At 34.0% G+C, this 23,354-nt stretch overlaps 3 protein-coding genes across 3 annotated transcripts; 2 read left to right on the top strand and 1 right to left on the bottom strand.

Moving 5' to 3' along the window:
- Positions 1 to 16,757: 16,757 nt before the first annotated feature.
- Positions 16,758 to 17,597, top strand: N7457_009700 (DUF1115 domain protein; the record flags this gene model as incomplete). Its single annotated transcript, XM_057180743.1, has 1 exon — positions 16,758 to 17,597. One exon carries the CDS (start codon positions 16,758 to 16,760, stop codon positions 17,595 to 17,597), a length of 840 nt encoding a protein of 279 aa, XP_057029129.1.
- An 887-nt stretch (positions 17,598 to 18,484) lies between these two features.
- On the bottom strand, positions 18,485 to 20,086 carry N7457_009701 (phosphatidate cytidylyltransferase; the record flags this gene model as incomplete). The annotated part of the gene is made up of 2 exons (XM_057180744.1): positions 18,485 to 20,020; positions 20,072 to 20,086. 2 exons carry the CDS (start codon positions 20,084 to 20,086, stop codon positions 18,485 to 18,487), a joined length of 1,551 nt encoding a protein of 516 aa, XP_057029130.1.
- A 349-nt stretch (positions 20,087 to 20,435) lies between these two features.
- N7457_009702 (baculoviral IAP repeat-containing protein) lies at positions 20,436 to 23,157 on the top strand (the record flags this gene model as incomplete). The annotated part of the gene is made up of 4 exons (XM_057180745.1): positions 20,436 to 20,573; positions 20,638 to 20,934; positions 20,989 to 21,098; positions 21,150 to 23,157. 4 exons carry the CDS (start codon positions 20,436 to 20,438, stop codon positions 23,155 to 23,157), a joined length of 2,553 nt encoding a protein of 850 aa, XP_057029131.1.
- Positions 23,158 to 23,354: the final 197 nt, after the last annotated feature.

Raw genomic sequence — 23,354 nt, forward strand, 5'->3', positions numbered from 1 at the left:
TATAAGTAGATTATTAATAGGATTTATACTATAATCCTAACTATAACTATAACTATAACTATAATTATAACTATAATCTCGCGCTATAATAAAGGAAGGTTTCTATAAAAATAAATAGGACTTATAGAAGATAAGATAATAAGATATAAGAGGATTACTTATAAAATATATAAAGAACTATATATAAATAATAACGAAATAATATAAAGAAAGAAAGATTATAGTTAGAAAATTAAAATAAATTCCTCTTTTATTTTAGGCTACTTTTATTATAAGGAAAGAACTATATATATAGTACCTTCTCTTTTATTAAGGAGAATAAGTTATAAATCTCCTATACTTATTAATCCTAAAAGTATTAAGTAGAATCGTTTTTATAGTTTCCTTAAATATAGCTATAAAAGTATTAGAAATAGACTCTAAATACTTTTATTTCGTAATAGTCTAATAAGTATATCCTATATCCCTATAGAGTAGACTTAAAAGCCTACCCCGATCTAATAGAGTTAAACTATAACTATTAAGTATAGTCTATATATTAGCTCGATAACCGTTTATAAACTCGTTATAATTCGCCTAAAATAGCTAGACTATTATTAGAAGATAAATTATTAATAAAATAGTTATAAGATACTTATAGCTTATATTTTCTTTATATCTATTAAATTCTAATATAAATAGTAACTAATAACTACTACGTTAAACGCCTAAACTAAATTATACGAACTCTTAGCGACTTCTATATAGATCTACTCTAATAACTCTATTTTATTATCTAGAAGAACTTTTAAAAATTTTAGGATAATAGAAAAATCCTAAATATCCCTTATTATACTAATAGGTACCTATATAGGATAAATATAGATCTATTATAATAAAGACCTAAAAACGTACTATATTATAAGTCTTCTTATCTATATAATACTATTTATAAAGGATAGATATAATTATATTATACTAGTAGGAGATAGAGAAAACCTCCTCTTTAGTAGTATTAAAGGACTTTAAGTTAGAATATAAATAGTCTAGGTACTAGACTAGTTCTAGTTCCGGTATTAGATTATTAGTATCCCACCTATTAGCTATTACTATAGCTATACTAACGAGGCTCTAAATAATAGAAAAAGGGATAAACTTAATAGGAACCCTTCTTATATTATAACTTATACTTCCCTTTATTTAACCTAAAACCCCGGGACAGATTTTATAGAGAAGGGGGGGATAGTTATTATAGTATTTCTTTATTATACTATTTTACTTTAGGCTCCCTTTCTCTTAGATAGAGGAGACCCCTCTAAATACCCTATAATATTAGGATAGAACTAATATAATCCGGTCCCGAGAAGCGGGGAACCTAAATTATAAAAGATAGATACCTATAGGGATAGGGAAGGTAAGATTTAGTCTTATAACTAATATAGAATCGAATACCCTTCGCTCTAACTACGTATCCCTCTTATATTATTATTTACCTAGTTAATAAGTACTACCTTAATAAATAGTTATCTTAATAATTAGTTTAGGGATAGTATATAGTTAATAGTTTTCTCTTAATTCCTAGTATTCGATAGAACTCTATCTAGAACTTAGAGATAAACTATCTATCTTAATCTAATATAATAGTTTCCGGTATTCCTAAAATACGAATAACGTAGTCTATAAAGAGTCGGGCTATTTACTATATATTTATATCCTTATAATAAGAAATCGAGATTAGTCGCTTACTTAGATAGTCTACGACTATAAATACTATATTAAAACTATATCGATCCTTTAGAAACGATCTAAAATCTATTAAAATATACTACTAAAGTCGATCGGGGATAGGTAAAGGATAGAGAAGTCTAGATATCTTATCCCTCTATAACTTCGTCCTTTTATATACTAGATAGTTATCTATATATTATTATATATTATTAGCCTATCTAGACTAATAATAACGGGCGGAGACTAGCTTCTTTATCTTCTTAACGCCTAGATATACGACTAGAGGCTAGTAATAGACTTTATCTAATAACTAAGTATATAGATCCTCTTAATTAGGTACCTCTAGCTTATTATTAAATAGTAAAAGTCCTTCCTTTAACTACTAGTAAAGATCCTCTCTATCTTATACCTTTTATCTTAACTCTTTAAGACCTATATCTATATAGTTTACTTATTTTATATAGTTAATAATCTCTTCTATAGCTATCTATATTAACACTAACGAGCTAGGGTAGATACCTTCCTTAAGATAATTATAAGGGAGTAAAGTAACGAACTTACTCCTATCTTTATATAGTATATCCTTCTTTAAGAGGGCGTTAGCGATAACGTTTCGCTTTCTAGGATAATATTTAATTATAAAATAGAATTAAAAGAGGAATTCACTCTATCGAATCTATTATTAATTTAGATATCTTACTATTATAAAATACTCTAAGGACTAATAGTTTATAAGGATTCCGAAACGATCTACTTAAGTAAGACTTTCTAACTCTACGCGCTACTCCTATAAGGCTTATATAATTATAAGTAACTCCTTATTATATATTTTATAGTTAAATTCCGCGGACTATATTAACTTTAAGAAGAAGGTAATAGGATATTAGAAACTATCTTTATAATATTATATTAAGATACTACTAAGGATACTATTAAAGATATTAGTCTTAATTTAGGTAGGTAATACTAGATTATAGTATTATAAGATTAGAGTAATTATTAGTAGCTTCTTTAGCTTATTAAAAGCTTCTTTATATAGCGGTATCTATTTAAACTAAGTATCTTATCTAATTAGATAGTAAAGAGGCTTTATAATCTTACTATATTTTAGAATAAATCTTTAGTAAAAATTAGAGAAACTAAAGAAAGACTAAACCCTTTTAATAGTAGTAGGGATTTTCTAGTCTTTTATAATGCTAATCTTTTCTAGATTAACTTTAATTCTTTTAGTACTAATAATAAAGCCTAAGAACTTAGTTTCCTAGACTCTAAACTTATACTTATATAATACTACTTAAAGTCCTACTTTTTATAGGCGGTTTAATACCTCCTATATATATTTCCGGTAGTCTTTAAGGTTCTTACTATAGATTAAAATATTATTAATAAATACTATAGTATATTTATTTAAATATTTATATAGTATATTATTTATAAACCTCTAGAAAGTTATAAATCCGTTAGTTAACCTAAATAGTATTATCTTATATTTAAAAGATCCGTAATAAGTTTAGAAGATAGTTAGTTTCTTAGTAGCTTAAGTTAGATAGATCTAATAGAACCCCTATTAGATATCGAGCTTTATAAAAAACTTTATTTTATTAGTTTATTATAATACTTTATTAATTAGAGATAATAAGTAATAGTCTTTCTTTATAATACTATTTAGTTTCCTAAAATCTATATAGAAATATAAATCTCTATTAGGCTTCTTTACTATTAGTATTAGAGATATATATAAAGATAAGCTAGATATAATAAAGCCTTTATTAAGGTTTTCTATAATATACTTTTTTACTATTTATAATTCTTTAATAAAAAGTTTATAAAGTAGATAGTATCTAGATCTAGTCTTTTCTTTTAGAATTATATTATAATCTATACTTAGATAATAAGAAAGAAGCTCGTTAGATTATCTCTTTAAAAATATAGATATTAGATTATAGTACTCCTTTAGTAGTTTTTAGAGAATCTTAGAGATTTTAAGATTATTATCCTTCTCTATTCTAGTAGCCTTCTTCTTTATATTAAGAGTATAATCTAGGTTATTAAGAGAGGTTAGAAAGATTTCGATATTCTTTATACCCGCTTATTATTAGATTTTATACCTATTAAATATAGACTTTCTAATTATATAAATATTAATAGTAGTTAATATTAGTAGTTCTAATTCCTTTCTCCTCTCTAACTAAGAAATAGACTACTTAGTAACTCTCTTTTTAATATCTTTTTTAAGTAACCTATCTCTCTAATCTATATTTATCTAATAAATTCGGTTAAGATTCCTATCCGGCTAAAAGATAATCCTTAGTATTAGTACTATAATCTTACTTACTACTTTATTAAAGAGAGATCTCTCCTTAGACTAGATTATCCGATATCGCTTATAATCTAGTAGGATATTATATATAACGAACTATATTCTCCCGAGAATTATATTATACTATCTAAGGTTAGCTACGAGTATTAGGGTTTAATATAAAACCCTTCTATTAATAATAAAAGAGAGAAAGGTAATATATATAATAAGCGTTATAAATTTACTATTAAAACCCTTTACTAGATATTCCTTTAGTAATTATTTAACTTAGATTCTAAAATACTTACCTAATAGTAAGATTATTACTTTATTTATAAATATATAACTATTAGCTTCTATATTATCTAGAGTAGAAATATAAAAGGATCGTCTATTATATATTAATTATATATTAAAAACTAAATTATCCCTAAGACTACCTACTAGCTTCTATAAGTTTAATAGATAAAGTAATATAGTATTACCGCTTAAAAGGGAGATTTATCCTAAGTATAAGCTTTTCCTTAGTTAGTATCTAATTTAAAAGCTTTAATCTTATTAGTAATAGATATAACTTTTATAGTAGTTATAGCTAGGTTTATCTTCTTTTTTAGGTATTTATAAGTTATATATTCTTATTCTTTATAGTAGAAATATTATCCTTTCTTTATTAATATCTCTTACTCTATAGCGGATATTAATCTAGTTATAATAGTATTCGATTCCTACTTAATATAGGTTCCCTAAGACTAAGTAGTTATAGTAGTTATAGTATTTCTACTTCTAGTAGTTAAAATTCTAATTTAATTCGACTTAGCTTCCTATTATAGATTAATCTTATACGATATACTCTAATAATACTAAGTAAAGGTTTTAAATAGTATATTATCTAAGTTAACTACCTATATAACTTATTCTTAAAGGAGGTAAGAAAGCTTTAAGTATAAATTATATTTCTTATTTTCTTTAATAATAATAGCTTCCTCGATTAACTATATAAATTCCGTAAGGAAATTAGTAAAACTCTCCTTAGGTTTTATCTTAAGCTTATAGTATATAGTATATACCTCCGCTTATTAATTTAGGTTTATAAAAACGCTTTATAGATAGTTAATTATATTATTTATATTAATATAAGAGTTTATAAAGTTAGCGTTTATCTAAAGAGCGATATATAGCTAAGCCTTTCCTTTATAGCGACTTTATATATAGAGTTTATAGTAAATAGGTAAAAGGTAATAATTTATATTAGTTTTTAGTTTCTAACGGATAATAGTTTCCTAAGTCTTAAATTAGACTTTCTTTCTATTACTAAGTATTAGAGTATTAGATATTTTAATAGTCTTATAAGTAGAAGTTTCTATAGTCGGTATACTCTACTATATATTAATAAAGCGGAAAGTAAGATCTCCTTATTTATAGATAGCGAGGTCTTTATAAGTAATAGCTTTATCTCGTTTCTATACTACTTATTCTAAGCGGAGCTCTAGGTTAATCTTATTAGCTTAGAGGAAAGAAACCTTCTTTTCGAGTTATTTATATACCTTTACTAATTCTATAAAGTAATCTTTAGTAGGAGTCCTCTATAGATATATATATATAAAGGAACCTTCTCTAATATCGCCTTCCTTTTCTTTAGTATTTTTAAGTCGGATTATATCGTTAATCGGGGTCGTTAGTTAAGGAATATTCTCCTTCTTAGGTTCTTTATTAGAGTTATTTATAGTAGCTCACTACTTACTACGATCTTCGGTTTATCGGGTACCTACTATCTTAATAAGTAGGTCTAGTTTTCGGTTAGGGTTCGGGATCTAATCGGGATTAAAGGTTAGTGCTAAGAGGCGAAAAGTAGGGATAAGGCGGAGCTAGGATTAATTATAATAATAATCTATATAGCTATACTATCTTATAAAATTTAAAGAATAGTCTTAGTATTATATTATAAGCTAGATCTTTTAAAGAAAGAGTGTAATTTAATAAAAATACTAAGATAGAGAAAGAAAGGAAAAGAGGAAAAGGAAAACTCACTATCGCTAAGTTTTAGAGAGTCTTCGAGTTATAAACCCTATAAATCTTAGACCTACTCTACGATAGCTATAGTCACGTGACTTAGTTTCTTATCCACGATCGTTATAAGCTATAACTATTATAAAGGGTAGAAAAGCTACTATAAGGTCTAAATAAGACTAGAGCGGAGATAGTAAATTCTATAACTTCTATAGTAAGCTAGGCTACTATATAAAGGACTATTATAAGAAAGCTATAGTAAATATTATAGTTATAGAAGAGTTAAAAAAATAAATAATCCTATATTATAGACTTCTATAGTATTAGGGATAGTTCTTTTTAGAGAATATAAAGGAGTATACTAAGTACTTATTTATAATATACTAATATTAGATATTAAGACTAAAGCCTTAATAGAGGTAGCTAAAATACTAATAAATAGTAATATAATCTAGAGCTTTATAAGCTAAAAATAGGTAAAAGAGAATCTAAAAAAGATATATATAATAAATACCTATCTAATAGAAGCTATAGATAAATATAAGATCTCTTTATATAAAAACTAAAAAGTATAGCTTAGTTTAATAGACCGGAATAGAACCTATAGAGTTATTAAAATAACCTATAAAGCTATAGATATAACGATCTATAATATAATTCTAGAAATAGATTAGCTTAGACTAATAAATCTAGATATTAACTAGGTAACTAGTAAGTAGATATATAGAAATATAGCCCTATTAAAGGTTAAACCCCTTCTATTAGAAGACTTTAAGGAAGAAATAAAACTATAAAATATACTTAAAGAACTATATTTAGATATTAATAAGATTACTAAAGAGTTTATAATAATATTAGGGGTAATATAAAATTTAGATAAGATCTTCTATTTAGTATAACCCCTAACTAAACTCCTATTAGAATACTAAGATCTAACTATTATAGTAAATAAAAAAGATACTATAGTCTTTTTAACCTATATAAAATATAATTATATAATTAAGCTAATACTAGATAAGATATCTTTTTAGAGACTAATATATATACTATCCGCTAAGAAGTTAGAAGTCCTCCGCTAGTATATTAAAAAGAATCTCGAAAAAGGCTAGATCTAATATTTAAAAAGTTAATTAGGTATACCTATCCTTTTTATATCGAAGAAAAATAGTAAGCTTAAACTCTATATAGACTATAGAGAGTTAAATACGATTACTATTAAGAACCGCTACCCTCTACTATTAATTAATAAGTCCCTAGTAAGATTATTAGGAGTATAGATCTATACTAAACTAAATCTATAAGATACCTACTATAGGATCCGTATAAAATAGGGAGATAAGTAAAAGATAGCGTTTAGATATTACTATAGATATTTTAAATATATAGTAATACTATCTAGACTTACTAATACTCCTACTATCTTCTAAGTATATATTAATAGAGCCTTAGTAGGACTTATTAATATTTACCTAGTAGTATATCTTAATAATATACTAATCTTCTTAAAAGATAAGAAGACTTATATATACTATATCCGAGAAGTACTAAAATATCTAATTAAGTAAAGGTTATTTATTAAATTTAATAAGTATATATTCTATATAAAGAAAGTCGATTTCTTAGGCTTTATTATCTCCTATTATAGAGTTACTATAGACTCTATCTAAGTAGAGATAATAAACTAGTAGTTAAAGCTAACTTATATCTTTAATATATAGTAGTTTATAAGCTTCGCTAACTTCTACTAATATTTTATTAGGAAATAGTTAATAATTAGCGCCCTCTTTAATAATCTAATTAAGGGGCTAGATATATAAAAGAAAAAAGAAATAAGTATTAGAAAAGATTTATTTTTATAGAAGAAATATAAAAAGCTTTTAAAAAGACTAAAACTACTTTCTAGACTACGCTAATACTTATATATTTTAATATTATATTAAAAATTATAATAGAAATAGATATATTAGGAGCCGCTATCTATATAATTATATTATAGCTTTATAAAAATAGATACTAATACTCTATTATTTTCTACTCCCGGAAAATACTAATAGTAGAGAGAAATTACTAGATTAGTAACTAAGAAATATTAGTAATCTTTATAGGGTTTAAAGAATAGCGCTATTTCTTTAAAAGAAATAAATACCTAATTATAGTAATAATAAATTATACTAATCTTATCTAATTTATAACGATTAAGGAGCTTATAAAATACTAAGTACGCTAAATAGAATACTTTATAGATTTTAACTTTATTATTATATTCCGCTTAGAGAAAATAAACCCTATAGATACTTTTAATAGATAAACTAACTATATAGTAAATAAGCTATTAGATACTATAAATTATAATATCTTTATATAAAGACTAAAAGAGACTATTAGTAAAAGCGCTATTTACTAAAAGGATCTATAAGATATAATATATTTAGGCGTTATAATAACTATAGTATATATAGAGATCCCTATTAAGCTTATAATAAATAAACTACTAAATTAAAAGAAGATATATAAAATAGCTAAAAAAGAAACTATATATATTTATAAGCTATTAGAAACTATAATAGAACTTATATTTAAAATATAAGTAAAGAATAAGTTCTATAGGAATATATTTAGAAAAGTATAGGAAACTAATAACTTTAAATAACCTCTAAAGATATAATAGAGTATAAGAAACTAAAATAGACTATTAAAATATAATAACTATATCTATATTCCTAAAGGCGAATCTATAATCTACTAGGAAATTATAAAGATCTACTATAATAATCTATAGGTAGGCTATTATATAAAGAAAAGAACGCTATAGGCTATTAGATATAAATACTAGTAGAAAATCTTTATTAAAGATATATAGGACTATATCCTTATATACTAGATTTATTAATCTAATACTATTAAATACTATAAGCTATATAGACTACTCGAACTATTACTAGTACTAAAGAGACTAGACTAATAGATAAGTATAGACTTTATTATAGGCCTACTACTTTTAAAATAGGAGGGAAAGACCTATAATATAATTATAGTTATAGTTAATCTATTTTTAAAATATTCCCTCTATATTTCCTATATTAAGGATATAGACTCGTTAAAACTTATAACCTTATTTTATAAAAAGGTTATATCTTTATAGGAAATACTAGAAATCTTTATTAGTAATAAAGATACTATTTTTATATTAGAATTCTAAAACTACTTCTACTATCTTTTTATTATAAGATATAAACTATTAATAACTTATTATCTATAAACTAATAGATAGACTAAGAGATAAAACTAAAATATTAAATATTATCTATATAATATAGTAAACTAGTACTAAAATAATTAGATAAGATAGATCTTTTTTATATAGATTATTTATAATACTACTACTTATAGTATATTAAAAATATCTTTAGCCGAAGTATTACTAAGATTCTAACTAAAACTAAAAATATTAGTACTAGATAAAAAGATAGAAATCTATAATAATATTAAAAGCTATATAAAAAAAATACTAAAGATATAAAAGATACTAAAAAAGCGTCTAGAAAAGTTAAAAACTATAATAAAGTAAGTTTATAATAGGAAATATATAGAGAAATCTTTTATAATTAAATAATAGGTTATATTAAAAATTAAATATATTAACTTAGGATAACTATATAAAAAGCTAGATAACCGCTATATAGGACTCTTTATAATAGTAGGTATAGTAGGATAATAGGTATATTAGCTAATCCTTATACTAAAATACTATAAGATCTATTTTATATAATATACTTTAATACTAGAGCTATACTATAGAGATCCGCTAAAAGCTTAAAAGCGGCCTAATCCTATACTAATAGATAACTAATCTAAATAAGAGATTAAGGAGATCCTTACCGATAACTATAAAAGCGCTAAATACCTTATTAAATAAAGAGGATATAGATATAAGAAAAATACTTAGGAACTAAAAAAAAATATAGAAGATATACTAGTATTTAAGAGTTACTATAATAAGAAAAAAGAATAGCTAGAGTATATAATATATTAAGAAAGATCTATAAAGAAAAAGTTAATATAATCTAAGATCTATTACTAGATATATTTTAAGAAGATTAGAAAGACTAGAGTAGACTTAAAAATACTAAATTTAATAGTTAATTACTAAATAGACCTCTAAAAAATAACTAATTACGCTAATATATACTATAGATAGATTAGAGAAAGATTTAGAATATTAGTAAAGATAAGAAGCGGATAAAAAATACCCTAAAGAGACTATAGATATATAATAAAGATATATAAGAGTTTATTACTAAAAAATAAAATAAAAAATAATATAGCTAATACTCTTTAAGAATATAATATAATAACTATTTATATTAGATAAGTAATCTCTAAAATATATTTATATCTTTACTACTATATATATAACTTAGTCTAAGAAGACGCCTAAAGCTAATCTATAACCTAATTTATTAATAAAACCTATATTAAAAGGGATAGAGAGGGTAAGAGAGGTAAAAAGAATATAATATAAAAAAAACTAAAAAGTATAACTATACCTATATAGATATCTTAAGTTAAAATATTCTATATATCTTAAAACCTTTATATAATTATAAAGAACGATATATTCTATATAAAAGTAGTATAGAGCGCTAAGATATAAGTATTAGCTTAAACGTCGAGCCTAGAATTAACCTAAGGAACGTTAATAACCGTTAATATAAGTAGAGATCTATACTTACTATTATATAAGATTACCGCTTCCTTATATAATAGTTATACTAAAGAGTATTAACGTTAATCCTATTAAGTAAAGGGATATATATATACCTTAGGGTATATCTAAAATAGTCTATATAATACTAATACTATATACTTATAGGGTTAGTAGAGGAGATAATAGTTAGAGAGGTATAATTATTAATAGAGGTATATATTATACTCGCGATTAGAGGAAAAAGAGCTATTATAATAAGTTAAAATAACCTATAGTAAGAAAAGCGAAACGATAAAAAGCTATAAGAAGAAAAACGAAACGATAAAAAGACTATAGCGAAAGGATAAGGAAGTATAGAAAGAAGAAAGCTATAACTTAAAGAGAGATAAGTGAAAAATATATAAAGAACTTAGATTATATACGACGAAGAGAGATAACACTTAAAGCTCCGAGTCTAGCTATACCTTCTACTATAAAGATAAATTACCCTTTTTTAGATAGCTAGATATATATACTATTTTCGAACCCTCCTTACCTCGACTATAAGAGACCCTTAACCCCCGACCCTTAGCTATAAGGACGTAACTCTTTAAGGAGGGGGAAAATATTACGACCCTCTACTAGGAGAGCGTCTTATAGACTAGATCCCGCCTAGTCCTATAATCTAGAACCCGTAACCTAGTAGGGGTAGTATAACCCCCCGCTAGAGACTATACTAAGAAGACTAAATCCTACCGGGTTAGGTAACCTAGTCCTATAACCCGCTAAAAGTTATCTATATAGAGACTACTAGGGGAACTTAGCTCTTTAGCGATTAGTTTATAAATATACTAGTACCCTACTATTCCTTTACTCTAGTTCTATATTACCTACTAGGACCCGCTAACATACTAGGCCTAATATTAGTATTCGAGAACTACTATAATAAGAAAAAAGGATAGCTAGAGCGTATAATATACTAAGAAAGATCTATAAAGAAGAAGTTAATATAATCTAGGATCTACCGCTAGATACGTTCCGGGAAGGATAGAAGAACTAAGATAAGCTTAAGAACGCTAAACCTAATAGCTAACTACCGAACGGATCCCTAGAAAACGACTAGCTATACTAGTATATACTATAGATAGGTAAGGGGAGGATCTAGAATACTAGTAAAGATAAGGAGCGGATAAAAAATATCTTAAAGAGATTATAAATATATAATAAAGATATATAAGAGTTTATTACCGAAAAATAGAACGAAAAGTAATATAGCTAATACTCTCTAAGAGTATAATATAATAACTACCTATACTAGATAAGAAAGCTCTAAGGTATATCTATAGCCTTACCGCTATATATATAACCTAGCCTAAGAAGGCGCCTAAAGCTAACCTATAACCCGATTTATTAATAAAACCTAAGTTAAAGAGGGCGGAGGGGGTAAAGGAGGTAAAGAGAGTATAACGTAAAAAGGACTAAAAAGCGTAACTATACCTATATAGATATCTTAAGTTAAAGTATTCTACGTACCGCGAAATCCCTATATAATCGTAAGAAACGATATATTCTACGCGGGGGTAGTATAGGGCGCTAGGATATAAATATTAGCTTAAGCGTCGAGCCTAGAATCGATTTAAAGAATATTAATAACTATTAATATAAGCGGAGATCTATACTTACTATTATATAAGACTATCGCTTCTTTATATAATAGTCGTACTAAGAAGTATTAACGTTAATCCCGCTAGATAGAGGGATATATATATACGCTAGATTATATCTAAAATAGTCTATATAATACCGATACTACGTACTTATAGAGTTAGTAAGAGAGACGATAGCCGGAGGGGTATAATTATTAATAGAGATATATATCACACTCGCGACTAAAGGAAAGGGAGCTACTATAATAACTCGAGAGGACTTATAGTAAGAAAAGCGAAACGACGAAAAGCTATAAGAAGAAAAAGCGAAAGGATAAGGAAGTATAGAAAAAAGAAAGCTATAACTCGGAGAGATAAGTGAAAAATATATAAAGAACTTATACTATACGCGACGAAGAGAGATAACGCTTAAAGCTCCGAGTCTATCTATACCTTCCACTATAAAGATAAATTACTCCCTTTTAGATAGCTAGACATACGTGCTATTTTCGAACCCTCCCTACCTCGACTATAAGAGGTCCTCGACCCCCGACCCTTAGCTACGAGGTCGTAGCTCTTTAAGGAGGGGGAAAATGTTACGACCCTCTACTAGGAGAGTGCCTTATAGACTAGATCCCGCCTAGTCCTATGACCTAGGACCCGTGACCTAGTAGGGGTAGTATAACCCCCTACTAGAGAGTGCATCATAAAGACTAAGTCCTGCCGGGTTAGGTGACCTAGTCCCGTGACCCGCTAAAGGTCATCTATATAGAGACTGCTAGGGGAACTTAGGGGTGCCTCTATACAGACCCCCCACTCCCTCGATCCACCCCCCTTTACACCACTTCCACCCCCCCTTATCCCGATATAGTTAGTAGATTACTATAATAGGAATCTTATCATTTATATATAGATAAAGCTTAGCGCTAGGGCTATATTATTAACGCTAGTATTTCTTAGCGTATAAGTGTAGTATTATATAGTATAGTATATACTAATTAGCTAAATATCTTCCTATATAGTTATATAACCTTAAAATAGATACTAATTTTTAAAGACACCGGCAATAGACTATTTAGCTACTATCTCGCTACTATAATATCTATCGATCTTATATCTTAAAACCTTTATTTTTTCGATTAAATATATTAGAATTTCTATATAGAGGTAAACCTATCTAGAATACCGTAGTATTTACTAGGAGTAGGGGCCTTCCGACGATCTCTTCTACCCTACTAAGATTAATTCCTCTTCTTCCTCTTTACCCCCTCCCCTCCTACTAATAATTATATGCTTCTTTTAGACTCTACGGCTCGCTTAATATTAGCCCTTTCCCTCTTAAGTGTATATTTAAATCCCGATAGATCCTATCGTACCGACCGCCCTATAATCGCTACTCGCCTATCGCCTCGTTTATACCGTATTAGATTCCGGACTATAGAGATATTATCGATTAGGCGAGGGGGAAGGTAATACTATAAGACTTAGTAGGCGTAAAAGTTAGATACCTAGAAGCTTTACTTTTTCTTAATATAATAGCTAATCTGGTAAATATATAGTATACTATATACTACTATCGTACTATATTATAGTTAATAGGTCCTATTATTTAATAATAGAGGAAGTAGTATTTTCCCTATACTATTTACTAGGTAGTAGTATTAGTAAATCTATAATACTATCCTCTATATATATATAGAGACTAAACCCTCTATATTATAAAGTAATAAGGTAGTATAGAGCTATTAGCCGCTTATTTATTAATTAGTATCCTATTAGATAGTAGTAGTTTAGTAAGTAATTACCCGCTTAAAAATATATATAACCTTAAGAAGATCCTTAGTAGAAACCTAAAGATCTCTCTTTAGTTACTAATAGGAAGCCTTATTATAGAACGTTAACGTTATATTAATACGAAAAAATCGATTAATATAGAAATATAGAAAGTACTTACTATATATTACCTACTCTTATAGAATATAATTAATAAATCTAGAGAATTAAGTATATATAGTAATAAAGACTTTTTAATAAGTAGCGATATCCTTATTAGTTAGTATAAATATCTATTTCCTTAGTAACTTTTATATAGCTAGCTATTATTATTAGATATCTTCTTAATATCGTCTATCCGCTTTCGTATACCTAGTATATTATATATTAGCGAGTATATTATCTTAAAGAAATAAGCGGGACTTAGAAAGGATATTCTTCTCGATATACTAGAGGTATATAATAGTATTATAGTCTAGGAAAACCTACTAAAATTAGTAGAATAAACTTAGTATAATCTAGATCTTACTTACCTCCTTAATTATATTAATTAGTCTAACGTCTTTATTAGTAAAGATAGTAATTAGGCTAGTATAGCTAAAACGCTAGTAAACCCTTACTAGCTATTTAAGGATAATAGTATAGATTTCTTATAGTATATTCTATATAAATATAAAGCTAATAGTAAATAATTTACTAATTATAGATACCCTAACTATATTTAATAGTAGTATTTAGTACCGATTAGTCTTATATATATAATCTATCTAGAGGATATAATAATACTTCCGTAATAAGGTGAGACTTAATTTATAGATATAAAAAACTATAGTAACTAAGTTATTATTATTAAGTATATAGTAGTAATACTAGTTACTATAGCTTAGTAGCTCTCGAAGGAGGGCTTATACTAGGATATCGCCTCCTAGGAACCCGACCTAAAGCTTATATTTCTATATCTATATATCCCTACTCTATATAGTACTCTCTTACCCTTTTTTCCTTATAATTATAGTAAGTCCGTTAAGAATAATATAGGTAGGGATATACTACTCGAGTTAGGACTTAATCTAGTCTATATTATCGGAGTATTTAGTATACCGATAGAAGCGGTAAGTTATAGGGGCGGAAGCTTTATAACTACTATATAGCGGGTTAGTAATCTCGAGAACCTAGTGCTAGAGATAACGCCGGTAGCGAGTAGTAAGAGTAAATAGGTAGTTAGTTATATAGGTTAACGTCTTTTATACTTTCTATAGTACTAGTTAACCCTATAAAGCCTCTTTAGGCTAGTATTAATAAGATACTCTATAGCGCCTATAGTTATATATAAAAGTAATATTTTTAATATTACCTAAGCCGTCGTTAAAATCTCGTAATTAGCGGGTAGAGAGACTATATCTATAATAGTAGGCGAATTCGTTAATCGCCTTAAATAGTATTATCGGGTTTAGGTATTAACTAGGGGGAGGGGCGGGTATCGTATTATTAGGCTCTACTTTATAATTATAATTATCGGTATTATAATTATAGGTATCGAAGTCTAAATCCTTATTAACGTCGAACTTAGCATTATTAGCGAAGTCGATAATACGATCGGGGGGCTTAGTAGCCCGTTATCGTCCTTATCGTCGCTAGTAAACGGCGGTAAGGTAGGGGAGAGGCTTATAATGTAGAGGACTAGAGAGGAAAATAGAGGCTTTAAGATATAAGATCGACAGATATTATAGTAGCGAGATAGCAGCCAAATAGTCTATTACCGGTGTCTTTGAAAATCAGCATCTATTTTGAGGTCACATGACCACACAGGAGGGAAGATATCTAGCTGATTGGTATACACTATGCTATATAATACTACATTCATACGCTAAGAAATACTAGCGTCAATAATATAGCCCTAGCGCTAAGCTTCATCTGCATACAAATGATGAGATTCCTATTATGGTAATCTGCTAACTGTATCGGGATAAGGGGGGTGGAAGTGGTGTAAAGGGGGGTGGATCGAGGGAGTGGGGGGTCTATATAGAGGCAGCCGAACTTAGCTCTTTAGCGATTAGTTTATGAATATACCAGCACCCTGCTATTCCTTCACTCTAGTTCTATATTACCTGCTAGGACCCGCCAGTACGCCGGTCCTAACACTAAGTTAGGTTAGGTCCGGGTTAGGTTGGGCTTTTTCTGGGTTCTACGGAAGTCTAGTGGATACAGAAATAGAGATTTCAACATCATTGATTGGACCCCTATTACACTGAATACCACGTTAGTTGACATATACTCCTTACCCTCCGTCTCCGGCAAATTATTCCTCCGGCATTCGACCTTCCCCGGCCAAGTCCCGAGCTCGGTTCTCCCACGACAAGGTCGTCCGAGATAGGTCCTTTGTAGTTCGAGACTCCAACGTGCCAAGAGAATCAATAATGCTCAAGATTGATTGATACCAACCTCTTCGAGTTCTTCCAAAAGGTTCTGTTGACTCTAGCGCATCCATTTCAATACCTGCAAGTCGCAAGCCAAAGCTGCTATACTCCGCAAATCACACTGCAGTCTTTCTATGCAAGTTCTTCAATACTGTTGGCATCTGCATATATAAGACCTGGAAATGGGTTCGAAGGGATTGTACATTCTACCGGTGGACATCATGGAGTCCCAATTGTCCACAATTGACCTCTTAATGGCAATGTTTCCATCTCCGGGGGAGCTAGAAATCCCAGAATCCACGACGCAATGCGTTGAGAGACTCCGAAATTGGTGTGAGGATCCAACCACTACGCCGTCCAAGGTTCCGTCAAGCCTATCTCTCACCGTCTGTCTACCAATTGCAGACGGAGACAAAACAATCCAAGTCAACATCTCTGTGCCAGTGCAATGCGAGAATCCGGAGACTCTTGACCAGACGCCGTCATTGGGCTACTCGCTTCGACAGCCAGAGTGGATGTCCAGAGCCGAGGTCGCTGAACTCACTGCCTCAATACCGCAAGGCGATGATGCTTTAGAGGCATTCGAATATATTCAAGCAGAAGCCAGCCGCTTTCTTGAAAGAAAGCAGTCTCAAGACGTGACTCCAGAGGTCACTAGTAAAGGACCAATTGTGCGAGTCTGGTTTTATTTCCCATCCCTGTCAACCCGTAAGAAGAGGGATGATATGGTCAATCTCGCACCGGGGTATGGGTTAACGGGCTTTGTGCTGGCGGGCAAGCCGGGTGTCTTATGTCTGGAGGGTGCGTCGCCAGATATCGATTCATATATGAGTTTCATCAAAACACACTCATGGGGTGATATTCCTAGTCATCAGAAAAAAGTTAGTGAGAGATTTCGAGAGACAGAGGATGTCCAGAGAGTGTTTCCGGGGATGGAGGAAATTACCGATTCGCTTGGAGAGCGAGGTGGCCAGCGGGCTAATCGGGGTGATATGCAGGCACTTGAGGCGTGGTTGGGCAATAAAGGTCTACAAGAAGCCTTTGAAAAAGTGATCTTCTAGTTTGTCTGCTTTAGCCTTGTCATCTCCGGGCGCCCATCTGTTGTATTTTATATACTTGTATAGCCCATAGCGCATATGGCTCCATGCCTGAACACCTTTGACCATGTACATAGAATTCGTTTTTCCCCACCTATCGAATTCATTTGCCTAATACATTCAATGATCTTGGATACAATAGCACAGTCGTGGACCAAGTCCTCACTATCTTGTCTAGCAGGGAACCAATGAAGCAAGAGAGGTACCCGCTTATAGTGGCAGCCTAGCTAAATCTGCTTCCAGAAAGCTATTGCAACGCTGCGAGGCTAGAAAAGCCTACTGGCGGCGGAGAGCCAGCGAGCAGAATCTCCCACAGAAGCATTGACTGAGGCTCAAGCGCCCAATAACTTGGTCTTTTCTTGGCGAAAGAAATATCCCACTGACATGCTTGAGCATCTCAAGGACCAGGGAGGAATCCGAGGAATAGGATCCATCCTGGGTCCCACGGAAGATGTGAAGACTTGATTAAAGAGATCAGTTATCTAGGTAGGGCTGGAACTAGGTAAGTATGGATGGAATGACAAATCGAAAATTCTCGCCCAGTTATCCCAGGGCCAGGTAAATTCCAATACCCAGGTCTATGTGTACATGTAGTTTATCCATGTAGATGACAATGGCAGCTTGTAATTGGAGCGATAGAGTGAGTATGAACGCCGATCAGAGCCCGCAAAGTCTGATTTATATGATTTATGAAATGAAAGTCTCTATATAAGTCTGTGTATGTTGAACAGGAGGAAAACTCCTACCGATGTTCGGATGCCAGATACATCATTGATGTGTTGATACATGTGTCACAACGACCCACAACGTCCCCATATGCCTTGTGTCGGCAATCTAGTGTTATATCTCAACTATTCTTTTTTTGTCTCCTTGGTTTCTGAAGGCTTCGGTGCCTCAGCTGGCTTCAATGATGTCGCCGCTTTGATCTGGGCCTTCTTGTGCTTCTCGCGTTTCTCCTTCAAGTAAGTCCAGCTTTTACCAAGACCTGCTGTGAAGGGCGCCTTGATTGTCTGAACGGTGCTTGGCCAGCGGATTGTCTTCTCAATGGACTTGGAGACCTCCTCATTGAGGAAATCATCCCCAGCAATCCGTTGCTCAAACGGACCTCCTTGGGGCCGGCGAAGGACTTCCTCCGAATCCTTATTTTCCTGGACCATCTTATTGAAGTCCGCCCGAGGGATGCCAAAACGCGACTGGTATTGGAAGTATAGCTTTTGTCGGAACGACTCAGGCAGGCGGCGGACCATGTTACCACGCTTCACTGGGTCCATATCTTGCGCCATGGCTAGGATGGCGTTCGGGTCATCAATCCAATCCTCATTGCTGCAGCGGGGGTCCACGAAGGTTACGTTAGGCAGATTCTCAATGAGTGGCGCGTAAAGCCGGCGGAAGTGCGCCATCTGTCCCGAAACAATATTGCGCACCTTGCCGGGGTCCTCGGCCGGAAGGGCCATGCGGAGATCTCCCATATAGCTCATCCCGGCAATTGTGCTATACAACTCAAACTCGGTGAAATTCTCCGGTAGAAGAAGCAGTGCGACTCGCAACGCAGACAACAAATTCATCTGGTTTGCCAGTCGCACCTTCGGGTGATCACGCAAGATCTTAACAGGCTTATGCAGACGACCGGCAAGGTACAAGGTATCCCACTGGGTGAGGTCCCGGCACAAAGTATCCAAGTTCACTACACCGTACTTGATCATCGTGCCGTTTACTGTGACATAGGGATGGAAGTAGACACCTGCGCCAATGCGGTCCTGTACTTGGGAGACCATGTACGACCCCATCGAGCCCAGTCCAGAATAATGATCACGGTGCTGATGCAGATTGAGATCATGCCAATGCTGAGAGTACGACACTCCAAAAATGAAATCAATCATCTTCCCGGAGCCCTGTTGCATGTTTTGAATAGCCGTGGGTGCCGAGGGGTGTAGTGAACTAGACGGAGCCGCGCTACCGTTCTGCGGGAACACACCCGATCCGTAAGCAAATGCATATCGAATTGGCGCTTTGAACTGCCAAAGAATCATTCGCAACGCTTCCTTGAACTCTTGGTTTATAATCATGTGCTGGTTGAATCCAAAGTCCTTGGAGGGAAGTTCTGAGAAATTGGAAATGGACAAGTTCGGGTTATGGTCCCAGTCCGACTCGGGAAGAAACGAGGTTGAAGATGTCGAGAATGAGGAGGAGGATGACTGGCTGGTCGTCACCTTGCGTAGCAAATGTGAAGTCGAAGCACTGTAGTGTGCCGAGGGCCGGCCATTGTAGGGAGTGATTGCACGACGATTGGTTGACAAAAGACGGACCGACGAAGGATTAAAACGAGGGGATGAGAGTAGGGTGTAGCGGCAAACGGAGCTGGAAGTAGCTCCTCGAGAAGCAACCATCTAACATATAAGTTGTAGCGGGATCACCGGGTGGAAATGGGCCTGACATACTATTACTCCTGGCATGATTGTGTTTTGGAGAATATATATCGGGGCGCGGAGCGCAGTAGTTGAGTCAAATCAAGGAGCATGAGTGACCCGCATGCAAAGCAAATGAGTGAAGTAAAATGAAGTTGAATTGGGACTCCGTCAATAATTCCGGCTCTGACGTACCCCCGTCGGCTGCCAATTCGGGTGCTGAGTAATGGTCACGTGGGCCGTTCCCAAAGATGCGACCCATAACAACGGAAGTAAACAAACGCGGAGAGTTGACAACAACCCTCGTTCGACAAAACGAAACTAATCCCCCCAACAAGGGTGATTTTACATGTAGTGTATTGTGGCAAGTTGCCTCTGATTGCCCTGATACATCACCATGGGCTCCGAAATGGATACTTTCGCGGCCCGCCTGGCTAGCTTCGACATAGTGCTCAAGCCAGAGAAGCGCAGGTCTTCCGGCATAAAGACAGCCAAAGCGATTAGCTGGCCGCACCAGCGCCCTTCTCCAGCCGAGGTATGTCAGGGTTTGACAAGATAATACGCGTCAATTTCAAGTGGTTGACTTGACTGCATTTTAGTTGGCGCACGCTGGATTCTATTACAAACCATACGAGACCAATCCCGACAATACAACATGTTTCGAATGCCACCGGGCGTTGGATGGCTGGGAGGAAGATGATAATCCTGTGACGGAGCATCTCAAACATGCGCCAGACTGTGGATGGGCCATCATGATGGATATTCAACAGAGCAGCTCCAACCCTTCCTCCATTGAGGACCCTACGGGCGACCGAATTACACAAGCACGGCTGGCGACATTTGGCTCGGCCTGGCCACACGACGGAAAGAAGGGCTGGCTATGCCAGTCAGAGAAGGTAACGCGCAAATCTGCCATTTTCGTATTCTCTATTGGCTGACAACGACGCTAGATGGTTGAAGGCGGATGGTATTTCTGCCCGACAGATGAGAGCGACGATTTGGCTAGCTGTGCCTATTGTAAGTTGTCTTTGGATGGTTGGGAGCCCAAGGACGACCCATTGTGAGTATACATTGCTCCTTCCCCGCATGATTAATTGCTAACTTTGGCTAGTGACGAACACTACCGCCGCTCCTCCGATTGTTCATTCTTTGTCTTCGCGCAGCCTCCAGGAAAGAAAAGCAAAGGCTCTCGTGCTAAGAAACCCCGAGTTTCCAAGGCCTCCTCCCGCCTCTCAACTCAATCCGTTGGCACAGTTACATCCGAAGCGCCAGATGCAGACTTGGATGACTCGATGGACCAGAGCATCATATCCCAGGCCGCCACCAAAACTAAATCCACAAAGAAGACATCTAAAAGCAAATCGAAGCGGACCAAGAGCAAAAAGGAAGAACCAGTGGAGATTGAAAGCCAAATTCAAGCCAATATCGAAGAACCTGTTCAACTGGAGTCCCCGAAACCCAAACGCGCAGGCAGGGGGAAGAAAAGACCCAGCGAGGACACCAAGGATGAACCGGAGTTGATCGCCCCAGAAGAAAAAGAGACGTCGCAGCCGCCAGTTGAGCCACCAGCGAAGCGACGGGCCACCAAAACACGGAGTAGCAGCATTGTTCGCAACTACAACTACGAACTTAGCGATTCTGCGATGGCTGATGCAGTGCCTGGGGATACCGATATTTCGGAAGAAGAAGCAAGGAGAGGTCGCAAGCTAACGAAAAAGAGAGCATCCAAGACCCGCAAGGTTTCTGATGTGCCTAGTGCATCAAAATCATCGTCAAACCCTGGGGGGCCTCGTGAATCGGAGATCGATGCTCAAATCGAGGCAGGCCTTGAAACTGATATCCCCACACCCGTTGAGCCCGAACCCGAGGCCGAGACAGAACAACCGAGAGCATCGAAGAAGTCTAAACCAAGCAAAAAGTCCAAGGCAGTAGCTCGATCCTCGGAGCCGACCGCACAGGATGAAAGAGTGGATGCCGGTGACAGTGAGGAATCGCAGGCACCCGAGCCGTCAGCTCCAAAGACGAAGGCAGCGAAAGGATCCAAGAAAAAGGGGACCAAAAAAGCAAAGACCGAAGAAACAAGAAAAACACAGTCACCAGAGCCTCGAGAATCCCTAAGCCGCAAGTCTGCCGATGTTGGGGACGATTCAGGGCGTCATGATTCGTTTATATCCGTCGAAATTCCCACTAAGGAGCCCGAGTCTGTACCAGAGCCCGAAGAACCAGTAGCCAAGGCTGAAACAAAGAAGAGCTCCAAGAAGAAGGATGCTACGTCAACCAAAGAGAAAAAATCCAAGAAGTCCGAGAAAAGGAAGGAGCAGCCTCCCATTCCTGAACCCCCAGTCGAGGAACATCATGTTGAAATTTCGGCTCTAGAGCAGGATGATGAATTTGAAACTGCGGATGATTTGCCTGATCAGCTTGAAATGGTCAACCTTCCTCAGGACACTTCTCCCACTCCACGAAAACATTTCCACGAGCCACAATTGCGTCAGACGACGCCTAGTTTACCACCGAAGACTATCAAACGATACAGCGATATCCCAGACGAAGAGCACCTTGCGGAGAACCTTACACAAAGTCAAGGCTCCTCTAGTGGAGTGCACAGGTCTCGGCGGAGTTCCAAACGGTCTAACCGGGCAGTCTCGCCCCTTCCACCACCTCATCAAAGCACTCCATCGCTATCACCTCAATCATCAGACGCTGAAAACCGGCCTCCATCATCACGACCCTCGGCATCCCGCCCACCTGTCCAACCGACACCCAAACAGCCTGAGTTCCGAGTCCCTCTGGCAACCAGCACTCCATCACCATCTAAACGTAATGCCAATGGAGGATTCGGACCTTCCATCCATCCATGGACGCCAGTGGATATTGATGAACTAATTTTCGGAGACGCCAGCGACAAGGAAAATGCAGATCTCTCTGGACTTTTCAAAGGCGCGAAAGGCGGGCTGACTAGCCCAGAGAAAAAAATGACCGTCCAAGAATGGATCTCTTGGAATGCCAAGAACGGCGAAGAACGATTGAAGAGAGAGTGTGAGCGACTTGTCAGTCAATTTGAGAAGGAGGGTGGCCGAGCAATGCGGCGACTCGAAGCTATCGAGTGCATCGACTAACCAGGTGTGCATATGTTTTCGGACGAAATGAATTTGCATGTTAGGCGTTCTGTTAGGCGCTAGGAAATAAATGTTGGATCTTTAGCTCGCAATTTTACTTTTGACAATGCCATTATTGCATACGAAGAACACAATCGGGAGAAAGAAAGCCTTGAAAATAGACCAAAACACCATGGGTATCAAATGTAGAACGCGCA

Source organism: Penicillium paradoxum (genome assembly GCF_028828445.1).
Source record: "Penicillium paradoxum strain IBT 22861 chromosome Unknown utg000007l_segment0_segment0, whole genome shotgun sequence".
In the NCBI taxonomy this organism is placed as follows: domain Eukaryota; kingdom Fungi; phylum Ascomycota; class Eurotiomycetes; order Eurotiales; family Aspergillaceae; genus Penicillium; species Penicillium paradoxum.